The sequence below is a fragment of the Entelurus aequoreus genome, linkage group LG19 (genome assembly GCF_033978785.1).
Source record: "Entelurus aequoreus isolate RoL-2023_Sb linkage group LG19, RoL_Eaeq_v1.1, whole genome shotgun sequence".
Lineage (NCBI taxonomy): Eukaryota > Metazoa > Chordata > Actinopteri > Syngnathiformes > Syngnathidae > Entelurus > Entelurus aequoreus.
In genome coordinates this window covers 19,544,333-19,569,072 of record NC_084749.1, presented here as the reverse complement: position 1 = coordinate 19,569,072, position 24,740 = coordinate 19,544,333, and the positions used below count along the sequence as shown (strand labels likewise).

Genomic DNA, 24,740 nt, shown 5'->3' with positions numbered 1-24,740 from the left:
TCAATAATATCAACATTTAACACAGTATTTGCAGTAAACTAGTTCCTTATTCCTTTTCATTACATACGATTGTTTCATCATAACAAAGTCTATAGTACACAATGACTAAACAAAAGCCCAAACTACTATCTACTATTTACTTAAAACCTTTGGTTTTTGCCCTCAAAGTATTCCTGCGTCCAGGGATGTATTACCTGAATTCGTAAACATTAACAAAAACAACAACAACAAATATTTTGAGCAAACATGACAAAATGTGTGTAACACGTTCAGCCTCGTCCTCCAGTGATAATGTCAATTAAAGGGGAACTGCACTTTTCTTTGGAATTTTGCCTATCGTTCACAATTATAATGAGAGACAAGAAGACAAAAGGTTTTAATTTTTTTTGCTTCTAACATGTAAAAATCGTCTCGTTCTTGGTGGCCGGCAATACAGCTAATGGGAGCAATCAATTCTACCTCTAAGGCATTTTAAAAATTCATTCAAAAACCGTCACCAATACTTAATTTACGTTCAGTATCCTGTATAAATAACCAAGCTATAGCGACATTGTTATTATAAGAGCAAACACTGAGTAGCTTTTTTCTAGCGTAGTAACACACCAGTAAGCTTTGGTATAAGCCATAAAAGCAAACTACGGCGAGAATAAGCTTGCTTTAGAGTCCAAACGAAACGCGTTTGAGTTTGTAATGCACTAACCAATGTGATAGAACACCAATCTGTACTGACTGAAAAACATGAACAATCATATTACAGTATCTGTAAAGTATTAGCCCACATTTCATGTTTTGTTTGTACACAGCTAGCTCGACAGCTTAATTACTGTAGTTGTAATAACACACATGACGTGCTGCGTGTATCATGATTAATATTAAAGTGACTTACTCAATGGACAATTTTGCATTTGGTCAAGCTGGGATGTTTTTTATGGTTTATTTGGGTAAGCACTCTATGTCGAAATATCTTGGCTCTATGTTACATGTCTCCAACGTTGCACCCTCTGTTTGTGCTTGCTTCTTCTATAAGAAGTAGTTCATCTTCCGTATATTCAGCTTAAAAAATATAAGGTTGTGAATTCTCATTTGTCCAAAAATAGTCATGATTAGAAAACACACTCGCGTTTGTTTCCGGAAGTAGGAACACTAGTCACTGCCATTGTGTCCTTGGGCAAGACACTTTACCCACCTTCTCCCAATGCCACCCACACTGGTTTAAATGTAACTTAGATATTTGGTTTCACTATGTAAAAGTGCTTTGAGTCACTAGAGAAAAGCGCTATATAAATATATTTCACTTCACTTCACTTCACACATTTGTTGCCGGAAGTCGGAAGTGCGCTGCTGTTGAAACGGAAATCAATGCGCGGAAGAAATCAGTTCCGGCGATAATTAAAATGGCCAAAATACGGTAAAAATACCATATTTTTCGGACTATAAGTCGCAGTTTTTTTCATAGTTTGGCCGGGGGTGCGACTTATACTCAGGAGCGACTTATGTGTGAAATTGTTAACACATTACCGTAAAATATCAAATAATATTATTTAGCTCATTCATGTAAGAGACTAGACGTATAAGATTTCATGGGATTTAGCGATAAGGAGTGACAGATTGTTTGGTAAACGTAGAGCATGTTCTATATGTTATAGTTATTTGAATGACTCTTACCATAATATGTTACGTTAACATACCAGGCACGTTCTCAGTTGGTTATTTATGCGTAATATAACGTACACTTATTCAGCCTGTTGTTCACTATTTTTAATTTATTTTAAACTGCCTTTCAAATATCTATTCATGATGTTGGGTTTTATAAAATAAAATTCCCCAAAAAATGTGACTTATACTCCAGTGCGACTTATATATGTTTTTTTCCTTCCTTATTATGCATTTTCGGCCGGTGAGACTTATACTCCGGAGCGATTTATACTCCGAAAAATACGGTAGTAGATATGACATATTGCTATAAACTTGTCTGTTACTACATTATATATACCTGTAGACTTGCAGTGTGTATATAAAACGTTTATGAAGGGTTTTGAAGATGTTTTAGAGGGCTTTGAAGGCTTCAATGGTGGCTCCCATTAGCCGCATTTTCCAACGTTTTTTACTATCTTTAAAATCTTTTAAAAAAACATGTGTTCTTGTCTCTCATAATGGTTGTAAATGATAGGCAAATTTAAAAAAGAATGCTGTTCCCTTTAAGATACTAAGAAATACAGTTTCTGTGCCGCAATGGAGGTGATTATTATTGGCTCAGGGGAACGGCTCCACACTGTGTACTGAGAACCATAATTAGCTAATACTTTGTCAGCCAAGGGATTAAAAATAAATACAATGTCAACCAGAGGGGGTCGCTATTGGTGATCGGCATTGAAAGGCAATAAACGGCAATGGCGGTCACATACTTTTTCATGAAAATCTGAGATAATGATCAATGGCCGATTTGTCAAAACAAATCCCTAAATATTGGCATTTTTGTTATGACAAAAATCAAAGCATTATGTTAAATTAGTGTTGTACATGCAAGTGGATTATCTTGGAGTAATAGTTACTGTATAAAAGAAAGAAAGAGACAGGGAACGATCAGCTGACCATGTGAAAATGTCAGATGCAAGCGAGGGGGAAGAAAAACAGCCTCAGCATCTGGATGGATGATTGCCACCCACAGAAAAGGCTCTGCCATTTGTAATAAGGACTGTTTATCGCTGCATTGACATCATGTTGCGTAACCTTTACCATCCTTTTCTAAGCTTTCATCACTCTGTATTTTCACATCCTGTAAGTGCAATGGCAAAGTGTCCAAAGTCTTTTGTCCATATAGTGTACAGCTGTTCACCTCATAGGACTGTACGCCCTTGAAACTCTGTGACTCCAAAGCTGCAAACTTTGCTGAATACAGTGTCCTGTCTAGTATTAAAAAAAGCCCAAGGATTTCCTTGTGGGAAAATGAACGCACTGAACCAAGTAGCAAAATACCGCACTGCAGTCCCCTGGACCTCCTTTGGCCGGAATACACAGAGAATCAAAGATGCCGTACAGTAAAATCGAAAAGCCTTCTGCTGGTTTTGGTATCACAGCCCTCTCATCCCGCCAGCAGGCACCATGCCTTGGTGAGAGGTTTAAATTAGGATCTGTCGAGCTTCTAGTAACCTCACACTCTCTCAGCAGGACACGGAAAAGCACTCAGCTGCCCCCAACTCTAATTGTGGATGAGGGTCACAATAAGTAGATGTTCTTTGTGATATTTTATAAAACTTCAATAACCTGCAACACTTTCTGGGCTATCACAATAACTTTGAATATTTCATTGAGTCCACATACTTTTGTGAAATTCACTTTCAACTGCATAGCATAAATATTTCATGTAAAAAGTACCTAGACCTGACCTGCAGAGTCTGAATAAAACATAAGTTCTATAGTGACCACAAAAGGCAAAAATTACGAATTATGTGCCGTAAATTGTTAGGGTAACCAGAGTCGCAACTTTAAGTGAGAATGCAACTATTCCTGTTAGTCTTCTGCCTGAATATGAGAACAGCAAATTGTTTGTAAAGATAGGAATGGAATACTGCCAAAAGCAAACAGTACAATAAAATGCTTAGATTCTAAGCAGGTTGAAGCATGCTATACCGACCATTTACCACGTCAGGAGAATTACAAGTTTAGTAGCCTACAAATTTAATTTAACCAAAGCATTCAGTGCAGTTTTTAGTAAACATCTCTGAGCTCAGTTATGGGTCAAAATATAAACATATAAGCATGCCCATGTGTCTCTGTTTCAAAGGACATCATACAGTTCCTTTAACGCTGAGCTTTAGATATACAAACTGCATGGTCTGAAATTGGCTGTGAGAATGTTTTTTTAAGCACTGTACCTTCCTCCTCAATGTGCTGCAAAACCAAGCCTGCAATTAATTTTAAGCAGTGTACCTTCCTCCTCAATGTGCTGCAGAACCAACCCTGCAATTAGGTAGGAACCCCCAAGCTAACCATAGGAGGTTTCAGTATCTAAAATAAAGTCATATCTGAGCTTTGAATAGAAAATATCTTAGTTTGGAGTTACAAATAAGAACATAAATGTAGGGGTGTGAAACTATCACGTTAGTTGCAATTTATTAATTACAGTTATATTTAGCATCTTACGTTTTATAATCGTGTTCATCTAACCAACCCTGCAATTAGGTAGGAACCCCCAAGCTAACCATAGGAGGTTTCAGTATCTAAAATAAAATCATATCTGAGCTTTGAATAGAAAATATCTTAGTTTGGAGATACAAATAAGAACATAAATGTGGTGTGAAACTATCACATTAGTTGCAATTTATTAATTACGGTTATATTTAGCATCTTACGTTTTATAATCGTGTTCATCTAATTTGTGGTATGCCTGTGAGTTGCCTCACACTTTTCTTGTGCTTGACTGAGAGCAGCAACACTACTGCTATGCGGCACAAAGATAATATGTTTTATGTAGCCATTGCGAAGAAAAGGTCTCACTCCGTCGTCACAAGACTTGGCCAGTGATGTTAGCCATTGGTTTGAAATAGTGAGGATAGAATGACTTATATCTAGCATAAAGTGTAAAATATTCATTATAAATGTAAAGGGATCATATTATGATTTTTTTTCTACATGTAAACACTTCCTTGTGGTCTATATAACAAATGTTGCATACATTTTGTTTACAGACCATCTTCAAGCCACTTACTAACGGTCTTTTCAGAATGCGCCGTTTTGTGGGCGGTCTTATTTACATGCCGAAGCCTTCCACCAGGCCATGCCCCCATCGACTGTGTCTTCACCCCGCCAGACATGTTGTAGTTTTTAGCGCTTTCATATTGAGTCTACTGACAGATATAAACCCTGAATTTCTCTCATCTCAATGTTCACATACTTAAGAGTTTTCACTTAACCAGCTTTCTTGAAGACCTCCTTTGTCTCCTAGAGAATAAGAAGACACAGCAGAAAGGATCGCCATTGCAGTTCTACCTTGTGTTGAATGCAGATAAAAATGTGGTTAGAACAGTGGAATTAGATGTAATCTATGCCCATAATATGTCTCTGGGAATGTCTGACAGCAAGTGATGAGCAATAACAATAACTTAGTTGGTTAATGGGAATTCTCACAAATAGGTGAACCTGATTAATGATTTGACTGATTACATAAAGGGCAGCTAATCGGGCAAAAAACTAATTATACTTTATAGTTTGTTTTTAAAGTGGATAAAGGTTGCCCATTCCCAACGATAACAATAGTAAAACTGGACGCATTAAAGATATGCATTGTACCCAGAGGATGTATTTCTAAAGACACAGGTGTGTTTTTCAGGCACACAAGGCCAACTAGAGAATGCCAAACCATACACATACAGAGTGTGGTTCCTCATCTGAGACCAAGCTGCCTTTGGAGACCCCCACCTGAGGCTATCTCCTCAGACAACAAAATCACCCAACTTGAGAAGAGCAGACAATCCGCCACGCTTTCATACAACAGCTAGATACTGTATGTTTATGTGTGTAAATATAAAATAACAGTTATTTTGTTCTGGCTATAAAACAATGGCCGTCAAGTTCTTTAGGACTTTTGTCCGCATGCATCGTAGAGTACGCTTTATCAGCTCGACTCTAGTAGATTATGTAGGGTTTATTTCACACCACATCTATTTCAGGAGCTTTTCAGGATAGGTCGATAACCTTAAACCAAAGGGGATAGCATCAAACACTACTAGCATTGACCATTTAATGCTTAGTAAATAACGATCAATATATATAGTATTTACAGCCAACTGTACATTGGGACCAATAGTAACTACATACCAGTGGTCTCTCCGGTCTTCTATCACTACAATTCCATTCTTGTAGCTCTGTCCATTGCATCTGCATCAACAATCACTCTTTAATATCTTATGGATGTCACATGGTATCAAGAATCAAACACGTCAAACGTTCATTTTGCATTAATGTCATAACGAAAAAGGTACAATCGTCATTGGTATCAGAATTTTGAAAGATGTACCAATCGATATTGGTATCATAGTCTTAAAATATGTATCAGTGGCATCTTTAGCTTCGAGAATCATTGGGATGTTTACATTTTACCACATTTGACCAAATAATGGTCAGTCAGACTGCGGCCAGCAGAGAAATCATGTAATATGCAAACTGCCTGCCTGTCCATACTGTGTCGTCTTGGAGTGGCCGCTGGCACTGAGCACAACATGCTGGCTGTGACTTCACTGAGGCTGACGAGAACAGAGCGTACTTGGACCGGATTCTCTTCTACCCTGCTGCTTCCACTCGTCTTTTGGGCATACAAACAATTGCAGAAGAAAAAATAATAAGGGGAGTTTAATGTTGAGAGAATTATTTTCGGCAATGCCTTTCAGGCGTGTGCGTAGGAGAAAGACACATCTTTAAAAATTCTTGTCATCCTCTATTTATTGTTTGTAGAAATATGGCTTTTCAGAATTCTTTACCCAGGAGCCTGCCGTTCCAGCCTCCATCATATACACACTGCACATATGACATGTGCAAGCATAAGCCACCTACATACACACACACACGAACAACACCCTGCATACTGGAGTGTAACCATGGAAACGGAGTGCCTTCCCAATAGTGTGATGGAGGCAGCAGAGGGGGAGGACGGGCAGAAAAAATAATGTTCAACCTATCATCTAAGATAAGATGATCTGTCAAAGTTACATGTTTTATCGTATGTGTTCGCAAAAACTAAACATATAAATATGAATGATTTTGAGATCTGATGTGGAGTTGTAAATTTGATGTGATTACAAAGAAAACAGGCGTACACATATAGCCTATAAAGCAGTGGTCCCCAACCTTTTTTGCACCACGGACCGGTTTAATGTCGGCATTATTTTCAGGGACAAGTGTTTTTCCACTTGTGCCAGATAAATACAGCAAAAATAAGTGCATGAAAAATACAAGTCACTATAACGCTAATTCGTGGGAGCTTGTTTCTTTGCATTGACATGCAGATGGAAATCAGCCTTTGGCTACAATCTGTCGCATTTATATTTGATATGTTCATGAATGTGCACTGTATCATGTCACAACGTTATAACAAATATAACAACTTCCTATGAGGAGTTTTATTGTACTATCTATAAACAAGCTTATTGGTGTGTCTAGTGGGACAGGCCAAAGTTAAGTCGGAGAAAATGCAGTCCTTTATAAATTATTTTGTGTTTCTCTGCGGCCCCGGTAGCTAATGCGTCACGGACCGGTACCGATCCCCGGATCGATGGTTGGGGACCACTGCTATAAAGAGCGTGAAATGCGGCACCATCACCATCATTGCAATGAATGCGTCTTAAAAGTGAATGTAGTGTACGTACATATATACAGTATTAGCAATATACTGTACACCGGCAATGCTGCAAATGTTTATGGACAATCTATATGATAAAGGTAAAAAAAACCAAGAGATAAACAAAGAATGAACATATTTAAGTTGATAAATACATCCAACGCAAAGTGTGAGCGCTTGCTGATTTCTAACTTTAATTGTTGGGATGTTTGTGGGCAAAGCTATTACCGTAACCATTCTAGCTACTGAAGCAAATCATTCACATTTAAACAAACAGGTTTTAATGCCTGTATCATCTTATCTGTATACTAATCTCTCTACAAAAATGTTGCACTTGGGCATGCAATTAAGTCATTGAACACTCTCCCACATACAAATGTAGATGCACGCGGAGCTATTATTCCTCATCTCGATCATTTGGCCTTTTAGTGGCTGCGTAGTTCTCTTCCCACTCACCGTTTCTACGGCAACACATTCATACTGACTTGTCTTTAAATGAAAATCTGGTAGTCATTCAGTCCACTATTTTCAATATGTTTCCTTATGCTGCGCTATATTCGGCATGGAACCATATTTGGGAACTTTCAAAATGGGCCTTGCTGTATGTGAGAGTCGGTTTCCACTAATAAAACAAAGAAACAAACAAAAAAAGAGAATTATACAAAAAACAAAAAACAACTATAATTATGATTACCAGTACAAATAAAACTAGAATAGAGCTCAGAGAGCACAGACCTCTGCCAGGCCCTACAGTAAAGAATCCTTATGTAACGGAGGACAGCCATTGTGGCTGGGCCATGTCTACATTGGCAAACCTCTCTACCTGACAACCTCAAGAGCAGTGCTGGCTATCGGGTTGATAGCCCTGGCTTACAGCTCGGTAGCTAGACGCTCGTCTCTCAGGCCGGCGACCCATGCTCGAGTCTGGGCGGAACAGAAAGCAGGGAATGAACAACGCAGGTATCGGGTTGATAGTACGGGCTTTTAGCTCGGTAGCTAGACGCTCGTCTCTCATGCCGGCGACCCAGTTTAGAGTCTGGACGGAACAGAAAGCAGGGAATGAACAACGCAGGTATCGGGTTGATAGGGCAGGCTTTTAGCTCGCTAGCTGAACGCTCGATTCTCATGCCGGCGACCCAGGTTCGAGTCCCAGGCTCAACAGAAAGCAGGGACAGAACCACATAGGTTACAGTGCATGCGCGGTTTGCTAGCTTTTTTTAAACTATATTTATTTGAAGACAAACAGTGCCACGTTTATAGAACTGGCCTAGGATTCATTCATAAAAATTTAAGTTTACTTTAAACAAGGAACTGTAATAGATTGCATCATATTTAGGGGTGTAACTATTAATTGATAGATCGATTTTTATTCCTAAATGTTAAGAATATCGATAAGTGCTCGGCAAGATCCAAGACCGTTTGAAAAGGGATCTGTGTTCAGCTAAGACAAAAAACGTCAGGAATAAACACCAGCAGCCGTAGCACTAGATCATCTAAGAAGTACCTAAACAAAATGTTCTCTCTCCGGGCTGCTAAAGAATAGTCAAGACAGGTTAACCATGCACAATGATGAAACCCCCTCAGAGCTCAGTTATGACACCTTGAAGCCACCATGCAAAGATGCTGAGAAAGCTCATAAATTATATATATAAATCAGCACCTGAGCTGCCATGGTAACGTGCAGCAAGTCATCCAAATTACCTGTTTCTCAAAGAGTCTTCATAGCAAACAATGCAGTCAGTTTAGTGGGGGGGTCTAACCTGACAGTAGTAAAGCAACATTTGTGTTATCAAAGGACAAGGAGAGTAGCATTGGCAATGGAATGATCAGCCGGTGGGGGTGTCCAGTAAGAAATGTCCAAGGGAAGGAAGTGTGATTAAAAATGTATGAAGGATGGAGAATGGATGGCTTCACAGCCAGAATAAGGCATTATGTGGAAAAAAATGCAGAACCCAGAGGTAGAAGCTTAAATCTATAAGACCACAAACTAAATCCCTGTTTGATGATGATAAATTAATGCACTGTTAGGTGACAATAACATGCCACTTACAGCCCTCTAACATCAAAAACCTATTTGTTGTTGTTATGTGGGTCAAATAAATTAAAGTGGAACAAAATCTCACGTGACATTGTGATGAATACATAACTATATTTAAACACTTGCATAAAACAGTGTATACTTTAACAAAAGTGTGCTGTTCCACACCAAACGTCACTCTGTTTTATTTTAAAATGAGTAGGAATATAGCCCCTATATTATGCTGCTGCTGTCTTCACTGTTCAAACTGCAGCAGAACTTAAATAACTTTTTTAATTACCAGAGCAGTGAAATTAAAAGCAGCAAGACTCGGCAAACAGACTCGGGGCATGCTGTGTGCTAATCGTTTCTAGCAGACAGTCACTCGCAGTTCGCTGAAGCAGTGGAGCCTCCTATCGAGACGTAGCCGCAAACTAACAAGGATGCTTTATTCCTGCTTAATGAACTGGCTGCAAAGTCATCTACAGTATATGAGGAAATAATTACCAATTGCACTAATGTCAGATTCAGAATCAGAATCAGTTTTGTTGGCCAAGTATTTTTAACAAACAATGAATTTAACTTAGTAGACTGTGCCCTCTTTGTTCAATGCACTAGGTCAGTGGTTTTCAATTATTTCCTGCAATGCCATCCTAGAGGAGATACTTTTTTTTTTAAATACTATTGAGATCGTAATAATATTTATTTATCTATATGTGTCAAGCTAGTTGCTGGCTTGTACACAGTCTAAATAGAATTCTACTTAAGGATATTATATTGAATGGTATCTGAACTTACAAGCATATTTAATTTCACGACCAAGTTCGTATCTCAAAGCAGCCCTGCCTTTTGAAATGAACGTATTTTCCGGATTATAGAGCGCATCGGTATATAAGCCAAACTCACTAAATTCTAGAATAAATAAATATTTTTCCATATATTAGCCGCACTGGACTATAAGACGCAGATAAATACATTGTGAAATTAGTTATTTACACAGAAAGATTTTGACCCCGAAGGGAATAAGCGGTAGAAAATGGATGGATGGATGGATTTTGAAAATGTTTACCTTAATTGTTTCCAAACGGTGTGTTTACCACGGCAGTAAAAAGGAAGATCAAACAAAACAGAAGTCCCCAATCAGCTAAACAGACTCAATAAGTCCAAGGTGACTTTTTGATTAATTTACGAAACTGAAACAATAGAAAATGAATGCCCTTGTAAGTTCATCATACTAAAAAAGACACTTGTAAACGTGTTAGCATATGCTAACACGCTAACTGGATTTCATGACGATAGCACGTACAAATATGCATTAAACATTCCTACAAACAACACATGGGACAGTTTAGTAAGTAGGAATTGTTTTACTTATATTGTAAAACTTACAAACGTTTGGAGTGATGAATCAAAAATCCATACGAGTAGAAATGCTATGATCGGCTGGTACACGGAACAGGACTTATACTTTCGGTTGAAAGCTCAGTCTAAACAGGAAGGCAATGCAGCACTACAGTGCAAACTTGTCCAAAAGATGATGACGTAACACAAACAATAATAGACCTGTTCAGTGAATTTGATTTGTTTTGCTAATGTAATTTGTACTATGGCCGCCAGCGAAGAAAAATCAATAAATTAGTCGCACCGTTTTATAAGCCACAGGGTTCAAAGCATAGGAAAAAAGTGATGGCTTATAGTCCCCCCCAACACCACAATTTTAACATGTAACATTCCTTTTAAAAGGGGATTAACTATTGTATAAAATAATACACTATAATGTACTACAAACAACTATAGTAGTTTTATGAATCAATCAATCAATCAAAGTTTACTTATATAGCACTTATTCACAAATGTTCTAGAGGGCTGCACAAACCACAACGACATCCTCAGCTCAGATCCCAAATCAGGGCAAGAGAAAACTCAAGCCAATGGGAACAACGTGAAACCCTAGAAGGGACCGCAGATGTGGGGACACCCCTTGGGTGACCGGTGCAATAGATGCCGAGTGGATACAGTTAATAATGTGAGAGTACAATCCTTAGTGGAAGTAATGTAATAATATTGTTCAGCATTTATCTTGGGGTACAGACTTTGGTAGGTGTCTCCTATGGGGTGATTCTCCAATATGTGATAAAATGAACTAGGAAATTGCTGTTTACATTACACACGGACATAATTAAGTGACGGACCAGAAGCCCCTTCCTTCAACTCCATGGATAAATGTCCTCGTTTGGACGCCTGCGGCTCCATGCTGGGTCGAGTAACCGGGAGGACATGTTTTAAATAGTTTCTCTGCTTTTTCCAGCCCTACAACCTTCTGCGGCTGGAGGGCAGAATTGTGTCAATCTCTGGCTGTGGGCGTGGACAAATACTACTTCAACCGGTGGCAAAAATGCTTGTAACTCAAATGATGCCCATAACTTAAGTTAAAGACACAGCTCATAGCTCAAAATACTCGTATGTTAAGGTTCCTTGTAAGTTGAGATAACGGTGTATATATATTATATAATTACCAACAAAATTTACAAAAAACCCAACTTTGTTATATTTCCTGGCCATTTCCACGAGATACGTAACGGCTGCGGAACAGCAAAATTGCGGAACGTCTCTGGTGTCGCAGGTGTCTGACTTGACTTGATTTGTGGAAAAGATGACGGTTTTGCCATGCAGAAGGACTACTTTATTTTTGTATTTGTAGCAAGCAACAACACAACTGTAACAACAACCCTAGCTAGCTTTGTACACACACACATTTCTGATTCAACTTGCGCTAACCACTCCCCTGCTTAACCTGCCCCCCGAGTCAGGTCTAGTTGACAAAGGTGCCCAAAGAGCTGTCCAGGATACGCCTGTATTATAAATAAATGATAAATGGGTTATACTTGTATAGCGCTTTTCTACCTTCAAGGTACTCAAAGCGCTTTGACAGTATTTCCACATTTACCCATTCACACACATATTCACACACTGATGGCGGGAGCTGCCATGCAAGCCGCTAACCAGCAGCCATCAGAGGCAAAGGGTGAAGTGTCTTGCCCAAGGACACAACGGACGTGACTAGGAAGGTAGAAAGTGGGAATTGAACCCCAGTAACCAGCAACACTCCGATTGCTGGCACAGCCACTCTACCAACTTCGCCACGCCGTCCCTATGATTATTTGATTTCGGTAGAAGATGGATGGATGGATTTCGGACCTCTAGAACCAGCATGTCCTCATCCATCGTGTCAACAGGGTAAAATTACGTCTAAAAGGTCTTATTATTCTCGGTGCATTCAACTGATCAGTTGACTGTTTGTCTTAGACGACATTTGGCCTCTCATCCGAGCAGTTTTCATCAGTTCATGCTCATCGGCTTAGATTGGACAGATTTAGTCTGAGTGCTTGGGGCCACGGTCCTAACTATTTATCTTCTAACAGGAGGAGGGGTGAATGCACAGGAAGATGATTTTGTTCTTTTGTGGTGTCACATTTTTTTTTTCCATCAACAAATGTTAGCCATATCATTCAATCGTTCATACATTAGGACTGTGAATATTTGGGCACCACACGATTCGATTCGATTCGATTTTTGGGGATAATGATTCAATTCAGAATCGATTTTTGATTCAAAACAATTCTCGATTCAAATTCAATACTTTTTTTAAAACATTGGGTGTCAGTTCTATGATTAACTACATTCCTCCATAAAATAAACAGCTGTGATAAATGTCTATATTACTTAAAATTATACTGGTTTTGTTTAATAAACTCTACCTAAACATTTAATAAAGTCAAATAAAAATAAGGCAACAAAAGAAGTATCTAACAGTTTTTTTTTCTAAAGTAAATCTGTACAGCAGATATGGGCATCTACATCAACAATATGATTTGCCTGAGTAGTTGGACAGGACAGATTGAAAAAAATTAAAATTTAAATTTAAATTTAAAAATTCTCCATCCATCCATCCATCCACCCATCCATCTTCTTCCGCTTATCTGAGGTCGGGTCACGGGAGCAGCAGCCTAAGCAGGGAAGCTCAGACTTTCCTCTCCCCAGCCATTTCGTCCAGCTCCTCCCGGGGGATCCCGAGGCGTTCCCAGGCCAGTAGTCTTCCCAACGTGTCCTGGGTCTTCCCCGTGGCCTCCTACCGGTCGGATGTGCCCTAAACACCTCCCTAGGGAGGCGTTCAGGTGGCATCCTGACCAGATGCCCGAACCACCTCATCTGGTTCCTCTCGATGTGGAGGAGCAGCGGCTTTACTTTGAGCTCCCCCCGGATGGCAGAGCTTCTCACCCTATCTCTAAGGGAGAGCCCCGCCACCCGGCGGAGGAAACTCATTTCGGCCGCTTGTATCTGTGATCTTGTCCTTTTGGTCATAACCCAAAGCTCATGACCATAGTTGAGGATGGGAACGTAGATGGACCGGTAAACTGAGAGCTTTGCCTTCCGGCTCAGCTCCTTCTTCACCACAACAGATGGATACAGCGTCTGCATTACTGAAGACGCCGCACCGATCCGCCTGTCGATCTCACGATCCACTCTCCCCTCACTTGTGAACAAGACTCCGAGGTACTTGAACTCCTCCACTTGGGGCAGGGTCTCCTCTCCAACCCGGAGTTGGCACTCCACCCTTTTCCAGGCGAGAACCAAAAAATTCTCGATTTAAATTATTTTTTTAATAGATTAAGAATTGTTACAAACAAGACTCGCGATTATTTCGAAAATCTATTTTTTTGATACCCTATCATACACCATAGCAAATCTTATCAAATCGTTTATACCATATAGAATCTTATCGAATCATTCTGTTTTTAAAACATATAGTTTTTTAATCATATCGTAACCCATGTGTCGAGAAAGCGTATCGAATAGCCCTTCAAAAAGAGACGAACAACCTCATTAGCTAAGTAAGTAGGTAGTTCTAATGGTAATGGAGAATGTTTGTGCGTTAGCCAATATATTGATTGGTACTTGGGATATAGACTGGCTTGTCCGTTAAATTGATAGATACGTAGGTAAATTATGATCATTCAGTCTGTAGGCAGCAACAACGTGAACATAATTAACAAAAACCTAGAAAATTCTCAAAAACTGTCCTACCATTTGCAGAGGCCTCTTTCGAAGGTCCCTCTCGGTGACAAGTCTGTCATGGTCAGTGACATAGAGCCCTCGCTGGGCCAGAACCTGGATGACTGCATCATGGCCCACGAGAGGTTCACCACCATCATCACTCTTCAGGATCAGAGTGGCGGCCCGGCAGTAAAGCTCAGCAGACAGCAGAAGACTGGCCACAGGAGGTTTGAGGTGCTCCTGCTCATACTGGTCCGTGTAGAAGGGCTCTTTCATGTCTGTTGGGATGCTGTCTGTTCAATGGATAAGGAGGGAGATTAATCATCAAGGATGTGGATATTTCTTTGTGTTCAGTCTCTCATTGTCCAAATTGGTTTTAACTTAATTTATTTCCTCCGGTAATAAACACAATATGACTTTACATGTCGACACAGAAAACAATATGAGCTGTAACAATATGGTAACAGCAGGTGCATTGCAACAATACTTGGCTTTATTGGATATTTTCCCATCAGTATACAGATTTTTTTTTATTGTTCCCTGCTGTGCTTTGGCAGTATCATTCCTGACAGGGTGATGAGTGGATAAACCTGGAAGTTGCTATAGCAACCGCAGTAGGAGCAGAGCCCAATCGATGAATCTAGTCTCCATCTCTGTATCATTCAGCTCCCTGGGAACACCCCGTCTTATCAAAGAGAGAGGCTCTGTATGTGTGTCTTTGTGCACATGTTCATGAACATGTACATTCCCATCATGGTCTTCATTTAAGTGACAAAATAAATGTTTATTTCACTGGCCATTTCACCTACAGGAAGTTATAATGGCAGAAAATAGGGAATCTGTCAAAGGTGTTTCATGCAACGATTTTTATGGACCTTTGTGCACTGATGGACTGGGTCGGAAACGAGCCTTCCCAGTGCTTCCCATATAGGCCCGCCACAAGAAAAATATTTATTAAAAAATAATATATACTTTTTCTATTTAACCTTCTTGGTAATATATTTGCTGCCATGTCTTGGGGATCATGTTCCACAAAGCACTTTGTTTTAAATTTTGAGTTTGAAGTTTGAACAACAGGCTTCCATAGCTAGTCAGGACACAGAGAGCAGCAGACTGGCCTGGTAGTACAAAGTTAGCGGTCAATATTTGTTTCCACAGAGTTTGGTGACTATTTGCCTGTAAGTAGAAATGCATTTGCTGTTTTATGACAATGTTGTTGCGTGAAAATCTAATTTGTACGAGTTTAAAATGATCGCAATGCTAACTTTAGTTAGCCTATAAATATTTATATTTTATATGTTATGTTATGTAATATGTTATATATGGGGGGTGACCAAGAGTCTTTCCGTGTCGTTCTCGCCATTTCTGGGTCTAAATTAGATGTCAAAGTCGGAATAAGCCTTTTTCTGTCCAGGTAAAAAGCATGATTTATGATCTACAAAAAACTTCCAGGGAGCAGGGAAGCGAGGACACAGCAGACCAATCGATGATGTAAACATAGGGACACACGGTAGTAATTACGTCACTGCTATAAATAGTCTGCGTTAGCGCTTATAATAACATTATCACTAATACTTTGTTAATATTCAAATCATAAAAAGGAAATGGAGTATTGTTGGCGGTTTTTGGAAGATTATTTATTGGGATTTATGGGCGGATTAGAGGACCTCCCATTGCCTCTGCTGTAAGCAGACTTTTATTTATGTTTATTTACGAGTTAGAATGCATTATAAAAAAAACACATCCGTCGTCATGTCTTTTATAATAACTGTGAACGATAGGCAAAATTCCAAAAAAAGTGCAGTTCCCCTTTAAGATACCTTTATAAGAGCCAACCTTGATCTTATATTCTTTTTTCAATTTATACCACACTGTATTGTTGATTTTCCATGATTCCTTTATGTATGTTCACTATATTAGTGTACTTTCTTTTGTGTGCTTAGCTTTACAGTAACTTCATTGTGGTTTTACTGGTCTTTATCTTAAAGGACTGCTTACCTATCTGCCAAATTAAATTCCAACATTTAGGGAGGGCAGAATATTATATGTAAATAAACCAGGGGTGTACAAAGTGCAGCTTTTGTTACATTGTAGTAATAAAATAAGCAGCAACAATTGAAAAATACAGCAAAACTATATAATGTAACAGGATAAAAAGATATGTTGATACTAATAACACAGATTTGTCTTTTAATAAATGTAAAACCTTTTTTAAAGAAATAAATCCACCATAGCAAATTATACAAATTATACCATATTAGACCAATAGATTAATTCATTCATTTGTGTCTCTATTGTTTTATGAAGGTGACTGGTAAACAGATAAATTGTCATCACAATGTGATTGTGTAGCTGCAGCAGTTAAAAACATTAAAAACACATTAGAACACGTTCCTGTTTTTTAGCCCATTTCTATGCCATTGCCAGAGAAAAAAAAATGTAAAATTAGATTTTGTGTAGCGCTTGTGGTAATAAGCAGCACCAATTGCGTTACACAGTTGACTCACTGAGAACGTCAGTCAGTGAATCACCTCCCCATGACCAGTATCAATAAGGTCATCTACAGATGGACTCTTTGTTACTGCAGACAGGCAGCATCATCAACAGCTTCCATCTTGATGCAGATTGCTCCAGCTTGTGATATCTTATTGATCCCAACCAATAAATTAAAGGAATATTTCCTACAACCCCATAGATCACCCTCAACGTTTCTGCTGCAGACTGTTGTGATATGATTCCTTTCAGTATTTTCTAGAATTTAATATTACAATTTCCATTATTTACTTTATACCGCTTATCTTGATCAGGGTTACTGGAGATTTGGAGTCTGGAGGCAAAACGGGTTACCCTCTGGACTGCAAGATGCACTGAGTCCTGCATGGATCTAATGAAATAGATGCATGTTATGAAGTATCCAGCACAGAAATGCGTCGGCTGAGATCTCGATATGAGCCTGCTTTCTTGCTCACCCTCTCTGGAGGACTGTATTTTTGGAATCAGCTCATTTCATTCTCTGCTGATTGAAAATGCACAGAGGATTTGCAAGGGATCTCGTGTTTGCATGGGTTTTACTACACACCGCCAACGGACTATGTGCCTTGCAGCACATTCTTCAAACAATTAGGAGCGTATTAGTGATCTAAGAGCCCAGGATTCTAAACAATAACTAGACACTGAAATACATATGTATATATATATATATATATATATATATATATATATATATATATATATATATATATATATATATATATATATATATATATATATATATATATATATATATATATATATATATGTTAGTGGGGCTAATAACATTAAGTATTTGTTGTTTTGTGCCAATTGTATCACTGTCAGTGTAAAAATAATGAATAAATGTATTGAATATAAAAACAAGATTAATCTTTAATCTATTAAAAGGCCTTTCCTCATTAATAATATATTGCAGGCTGCTTTAAAGGCCCGAAACTAAAGCCAAGAGTCCACGCAGTGTCCATTCATCCATCCATCAGTTTTCTAAATCACGGTATCCCAGCTGACTGTCAACAAGCGGCAGAGTACACGATCACACGGCACATATGCCTCCGTAAAGTATTCACAGCGCTTCACTTTTTCCACATTTTGTTATGTTACAGCCTTATTCTAAAATGGAATACATTCATTTTTGTCCTCAGAATTCTACAGACAATAAATACCCCAAAAGGTTGTTTTTTAAAACATTTTGTAAATTTCTTAAAATTATGAACTCACATGTGCATAAGTATTCACAGCCTTTGCTTAATACTTTGTTGATGCACCTTTGGCAGCAATTACAGCCTCAAGTCTTATTGAATACAATGCCACACCTATATTTGGGCAGTTTGACCCATTTCTCTTTGCCCATTCCTCGTTGCAGCACCTCTCAAGTTCCATCAGATTGGATGGGAAGCGCTGGTTTTCATCCAGGATGTCTCTGTATATTGCTGCATTCTTCTTAGTCTAGTCAGGGAGGTGACCAAGAAGCCAATGGCCACTCTGTCAGAGCTACAGCATTCTTCTGAGGAGAGATGCGAACCTTACCATCTCCGCACTAATCCCCAAATCAGGCCTGTATGGTATAGTGGCCAGACGGAAGCCGTTTCTTAGTAAAAAGTTTGCCAAAATGGACCTTAAATAATCTCAAACCACGAGAAACAAAATTCTCTGGTCGGATAAGACAAAGATTGAACTCTTTGGCGTGAATGCCAGGCATCCTGTTTGGAGTGAACCATGGGCATCGCTCATCACCAGGCCAATACCATCCCGATAGTGAAGCATGGTGGTGGCAGCATCATGCTGTGGGGATGGTTTTCAGCAGCAGGAACCGTCAGACTAATGAGGATAGAGGGAAAGATGAATGCAGCAATGTACAGAGACATCCTGGATGAAAACCAACGCTTCTCATCCAACCTGATGGAGCTTGAGAGGTGCTGCAAAGAAGAATGTGTAACGACCGGGTCGCATCGTGGTGCGAGGTGTTCTCCCAAGGATGCAGACGGGCTCGGACACAGCTTGCAGGTAGGAAAAATGATTTATTTCCACAAATCAGACAGAAAAAACAAAAACGACTAGCATGGGAGCTAGCAAGCAAAAAAATAGCATAGCCTGAAAGCTAGCAGGAATCAAAAAGGTCGATACTTGTTGCATGAGAACAAACTGATGTAGCATGAGAGCTAGCAGGAAACAAAGTGGTCGTAACTTGTTGCATGAAAGCAAATTAGGAAGCCAGGCCGAGTGAGGCCCGGGCAAAGACTAAATAGCCCTCTGATCAGTGCTCGGGCAACAGGTGCGCGTCCCGAACGCTGATCAGAGGCAGGTGAGTAAAATCTGCAGTCATGGCAACAGAAACAAACACGTGACGCTAAAGTGTAAACAAATTGTGATCCGAGCAGCGGATCCTAACAGTACCCCCCCCTAAAAGGACAGATTCCAGATGTCCCTTGAAAACAAAAAAAACAACTGGAACCCAAAAAAAAAAAAAGGCAATAGTTCACGAGTCAAGGGCGGGCGGGGGGTGACTTGGTGGTGGGTCGCCAGGCCACGTGTCCCCGAATCCACCGGGGAAGGGTCAGGTGGCAGCGGCGAATGGAACGCCGCCGCCGCTGGCGAGGCGGGCGAGGCGGGCGACCACGGTAAGGCCACATTCGTGGCCGCCGAGAAGGTGGCCGTGAGTGGCGCCAGAATCTCAGCAGCCTCTGAGTCCTCTGAGAGAGCTGCTTGCGCAGCCGGACCACTCGAGGTCGCTGAGACGTCGCCGTGGAAGCGGTAGGTGTCGACGTCGCTGTCGTGGCAGCCGGAGTCGCCGCTGTCGTGGCAGCAGGAGTCGCCGCTGTCGTGGCAGCAGGAGTCGCCGCTGTCGTGGCAGCAGGAGTCGCCGCTGTCGTGGCAGCAGGAGTCGCCGCTGTCGTGGCAGCAGGAGTCGCCGCTGTCGTGGCAGCAGGAGTCGCTGTCGTGGCAGCCGGAGTCGCTGTCGTGGCAGCCGGAGTCGCTGTCGTGGCAGCCGGAGTCGCTGTCGTGGCAGCCGGAGTCGCTCTCGTGGCAGCAGGAGTCGCTGTCGTGGCAGCAGGAGTCGCTGTCGTGGCAGCAGGAGTCGCCGCTGTCGTGGCAGCAGGAGTCGCCGCTGTCGTGGCAGCCGGAGTCGCTGTCGTGGCAGCCGGAGTCGCTGTCGTGGCAGCCGGAGTCGCTGTCGTGGCAGCCGGAGTCGCTGTCGTGGCAGCCGGAGTCGCTGTCGTGGCAGCAGGAGTCGCTGTCGTGGCAGCCGGAGTCGCTGTCGTGGCAGCCGGAGTCGCTCTCGTGGCAGCAGGAGTCGCTGTCGTGGCAGCAGGAGTCGCTGTCGTGGCAGCAGGAGTCGCCGCTGTCGTGGCAGCAGGAGTCGCCGCTGTCGTGGCAGCCGGAGTCGCTGTCGTGGCAGCCGGAGTCGCTGTCGTGGCAGCCGGAGTCGCTGTCGTGGCAGCCGGAGTCGCTGTCGTGGCAGCCGGAGTCGCTGTCGTGGCAGCAGGAGTCGCTGTCGTGGCAGCAGGAGTCGCTGTCGTGGCAGCAGGAGTCGCTGTCGTGGCAGCAGGAGTCGCTGTCGTGGCAGCAGGAGTCGCTGTCGTGGCAGCCGGAGTCGCTGTCGTGGCAGCCGGAGTCGCTGTCGTGGCAGCCGGTGCTGGTGCGAGAACCAGTCGTGGTGCAGGTACTGGTGCGAGAACCAGTCGTGGTGCAGGTACTGGTGCGAGAACCAGTCGTGGTGCAGGTACTGGTGCGAGAACCAGTCGTGGTGCAGGTACTGGTGCGAGAACCAGTCGTGGTGCAGGTACTGGTGCGAGAACCAGTCGTGGTGCAGGTACTGGTGCGAGAACCAGTCGTGGTGCAGGTACTGGTGCGGGGACCAGTCGTGGTGCAGGTACTGGTGCGGGGACCAGCCGTGGAGCAGGTACTGGTGTGGGAACCAGCCGAGGTGCAGGTACTGGTGTGGGAACCAGCCGAGGTGCAGGTACTGGTGTGAGAACCAGTCGAGGTGCAGGTGGCCTAGCTGGCGGTTGCGGCTTAGCAGGCCGAAAAACCGGTGGTGGTGGCCGGGCAGGAGGTTGTGGCTTAGCCCGCCGAAGGACAGGTGGCGGTGGCCGAGCAGGAGGTTGCGGCTTAGCACGCCGTTGTGCCACCCCACTCGCACAGCTCCCAGTACTAGCCCCCCCCTCAAAAAGCGGATCCCAGACGCGTTCCTTGCGGATTGGAACCGTCTTCAAGGGTGGGTGGAGGGTGGTCAGGGGGAGGGTAGAATCCTCTCCTCTAAATTGTCCAAAATGTCTATTGTCACCCCCCACTTGAGACTGGAACTGACTAGATTTAGTCCTTAAAAAAATGTCCTGATAATGTTTTATTGCAGAATTAAAGTCACTAGGAGGTGGCTGACAAAAAGGAGCAGAAGAATTAAAAAAAAATTCTTCGTCTCTGACGTCATCCACAGTGGGCGGGATGACGTCATCCGTGTGGGTCTCCAGCTGACTGACAGCCCAGTCGGTGAAATGTTTGGCGAAATGGTCAATTGGGTTGCCAAACATCTGAGGAGGGGAATCTTGGGCTGAATGTTGCTTACTGTGTGGTGGTGGAGGAGTCTGTGGGAGTGGCGCGTCTTTGCAGCGAAGTGAAGACCTCGTTGGCGGCTTCCGTCTTCGCTGACGCGTCCGGTGGTGCGGGGGTGTGGCGATGTCCTCGGGCCAAACGGAGTGGATTGGGACCAACTTTCCGTTAGGACCCCAGATCAGGTCCTGGCGCTCCGAGGGGGAATAGCGGAGAGTCTCCGCCTCCATTGCTCGCAACACCATCCACGCACCTTCGTCCATCTCCTCCGACGTGCTCGCTGCGGGAGAACTTCTTGCTGGCTTCCTACTGTAACGACCGGGTCGCATCGTGGTGCGAGGTGTTCTCCCAAGGATGCAGACGGGCTCGGACACAGCTTGCAGGTAGGAAAAATGATTTATTTCCACAAATCAGACAGAAAAAACAAAAACGACTAGCATGGGAGCTAGCAAGCAAAAAAATAGCATAGCCTGAAAGCTAGCAGGAATCAAAAAGGTCGATACTTGTTGCATGAGAACAAACTGATGTAGCATGAGAGCTAGCAGGAAACAAAGTGGTCGTAACTTGTTGCATGAAAGCAAATTAGGAAGCCAGGCCGAGTGAGGCCCGGGCAAAGACTAAATAGCCCTCTGATCAGTGCTCGGGCAACAGGTGCGCGTCCCGAACGCTGATCAGAGGCAGGTGAGTAAAATCTGCAGTCATGGCAACAGAAACAAACACGTGACGCTAAAGTGTAAACAAATTGTGATCCGAGCAGCGGATCCTAACAGAATGGGCAAAGAAAAATGGGCAAAACTGCCAACAGATAGGTGTGCCCAGCTTGTGTCACCAGACTTGAGGCTGTGATTTCTGCAAAAGGTGCATCAATAAAGTATTGAGCAAATGCTGTGAATACTTATGTATTTTTTTTATTTTTTTTAAAATAAATTTGCAAATTAAAAAAAAAAATCACAGTTATTTTGGGGCATAGCATGTATGATTCTTAGGACAAAAATAAATGTATTTTATTTTGGAGTAAGGCTGTAACATAACAAAATGTGGAAAAAGTGAAGCGCTGTGAATACTTTCTGGATGCACTGTATACTTTCTGGATGCACTGTATCTCCTAGGCGGTTTGATTTCAAATTTCCGGGAGTTATGCAGATCCCAAACACACAACAGCAGATACCAATAGGTAAGAAAAGTTGGTTTCGCACAATAGACAAATAATAGTTTTGACAAAATAATACAACTGAAAATGGCGTAATATGTTACCGCATACGTCAGCAGCCAAATTAGGAGCCTTTGTAACCCGTTTTGAAATAGCTCTATTCCCATTTACAAACCAAGTATATATTGTGATTAGGGCTGCAACTAACGATTAATTTGATAATCGATTAATATGTCGATTATTACTTCGATTAATCGATTAATAATCGATAATCTACATTTCTATCCTTTCCAGTATTTTATTGAAAAAAAAACAGCATGCTGGCACCATACTTATTTTGATTATTGTTTCTCAGCTGTTTGTACATGTTGCAGTTTATAAATAAAGGTTTATTTAAAAAAAAAAAAAAAAGCCTCTGCGCATGCGCATAGCATAGATCCAACGAATCGATGACTAAATTAATCGGCAACTATTTTTATAATCGATTTTAATCGATTAGTTGTTGCAGCCCTAATTGTGATATCTATATTGTTATTGCATGAGGCCATAAGACTCTTGAACGCATCATAATAATCCCCTCAATTCCCCCCAAAAACGTATTAACTCGCTGGACTATAAAGACAGTATAACATACACCCGTAAACGTGGATGCATATGCCGAAGTGCAATATATTTATCTGTACAGTAATCTATTTATATATGCACCTTATTGCTCTTTTATCCTGCACTACAACGAGCTAATGCAACAACATTTTGTTCTTACCTGTACTGTAAAGTTCAAAATTGAATGACAATAAAGGAAGTCCAAGTCTAAGTCTAAGGCTGCAATATACAGTATATTGCAATATAGAATTTAGTCCATATCGCCCAACTCTACTGTCACGATATGTTTAAAAAAAGTAATCTGTCAAAACAACCACAAAGGCTTACCTTGATAATTAATTAATTAGTTAAATAGATGTTTATCCAATCAGGATTATGACACTGAGTAATTGGATATCAACACCACTGGGAGTAAAACAAATGAAACCTGTTCTTGTCCTTGTACACCACCATCTTTAATAAACAATATATTTTAAACTCTGGAATGCCCTCCCGGTAACAGTTAGAGATGCTACCTCAGTAGAAGCATTTAAGTCCCATCTTAAAACTCATTTGTATACTCTAGCCTTTAAATAGACCCCCTTTTAGACCAGTTGATCTGCCATCTCTTTGCCATCCCCTCTCCTTGGTGGAGAGGGGGCACAGATTAGGTGACCACAGATGAGCCGCTAGCTGTTCAAAGTCGGGACCCGGGGTGGACCACTCATCTGTGCATCAGTTGGGGACGTCTGTGCGCTGCTGACCTGTCTCCATTCAAGATGACCTCCTGCTGGCCCCACTATGGACTGGACTCTCACACTATTAACTAGATCCAGTCGACGTTCATTGCAATGCTCGCCCGGGGGGGGGGGGGGGGGGTTCTCATTGTAGCCCATTGGGTTGAGTTTTTCCTTGCCCTGATGTAGGATCTGAGCCGAGGATGTCGTTGTGGCTTGTGCAGCCCTTTGAGACACTCGTGATTTAGGGCTAGATGAATAAACTTTGATTGATGGCGCAGGGGTTAGTGCATGTGCCTCACAATACGAAGGTCCTGAGTAGTCCTGAGTTCAATCCCCGGCTCGGGATCTTTCTGTGTGGAGTTTGCATGTTCTCCCCGGGACTGCGTGGGGTCCCTCCGGGTAATCCGGCTTCCTCCCACTGCCAAAGACATGCACCTGGGGATAGGTTGATTGGCAACACTAAATTGGACCTAGTGCAGTGGTTCTTAACCTGGGTTCGATCGAACCCTAGGGGTTCGGTGAGTCGGCCTCAGGGGTTCGGCGGAGGTCAAAACACACCCGACTCATCGTGTAAATACAAACTTCTCCCTATCGGCTTATTACGGATACGGCAACAGCTGACTGATTTGCAGGTGTGTAGTTTGTTGTGAGTTTATGCACTGTGTTGGTTTTGTTGTTTGAACAAGGTGATGTTCATGCACGGTTCATTTTATGCACCAGTAAAAAAACATGGTAACACTATAGTATGGGGAACATATTTACCATTAATTGGTTGCTTATTAA

General features: G+C 41.8%; 1 protein-coding gene across 4 annotated transcripts in view; it reads right to left on the bottom strand.

Annotated features, from left to right (window-relative positions):
• Window positions 1-24,740, bottom strand: part of camsap2a (calmodulin regulated spectrin-associated protein family, member 2a) — a 100,437-nt gene that overhangs the window by 74,200 nt on the left and 1,497 nt on the right. For all 4 annotated transcript variants that reach the window (XM_062028054.1, XM_062028056.1, XM_062028055.1 and 1 more), the window contains exon 2: window positions 14,436-14,698. In XM_062028054.1, the coding sequence (XP_061884038.1) occupies window positions 14,436-14,698 (263 nt within the window). The remainder of the gene's footprint in view (window positions 1-14,435; window positions 14,699-24,740) is intronic.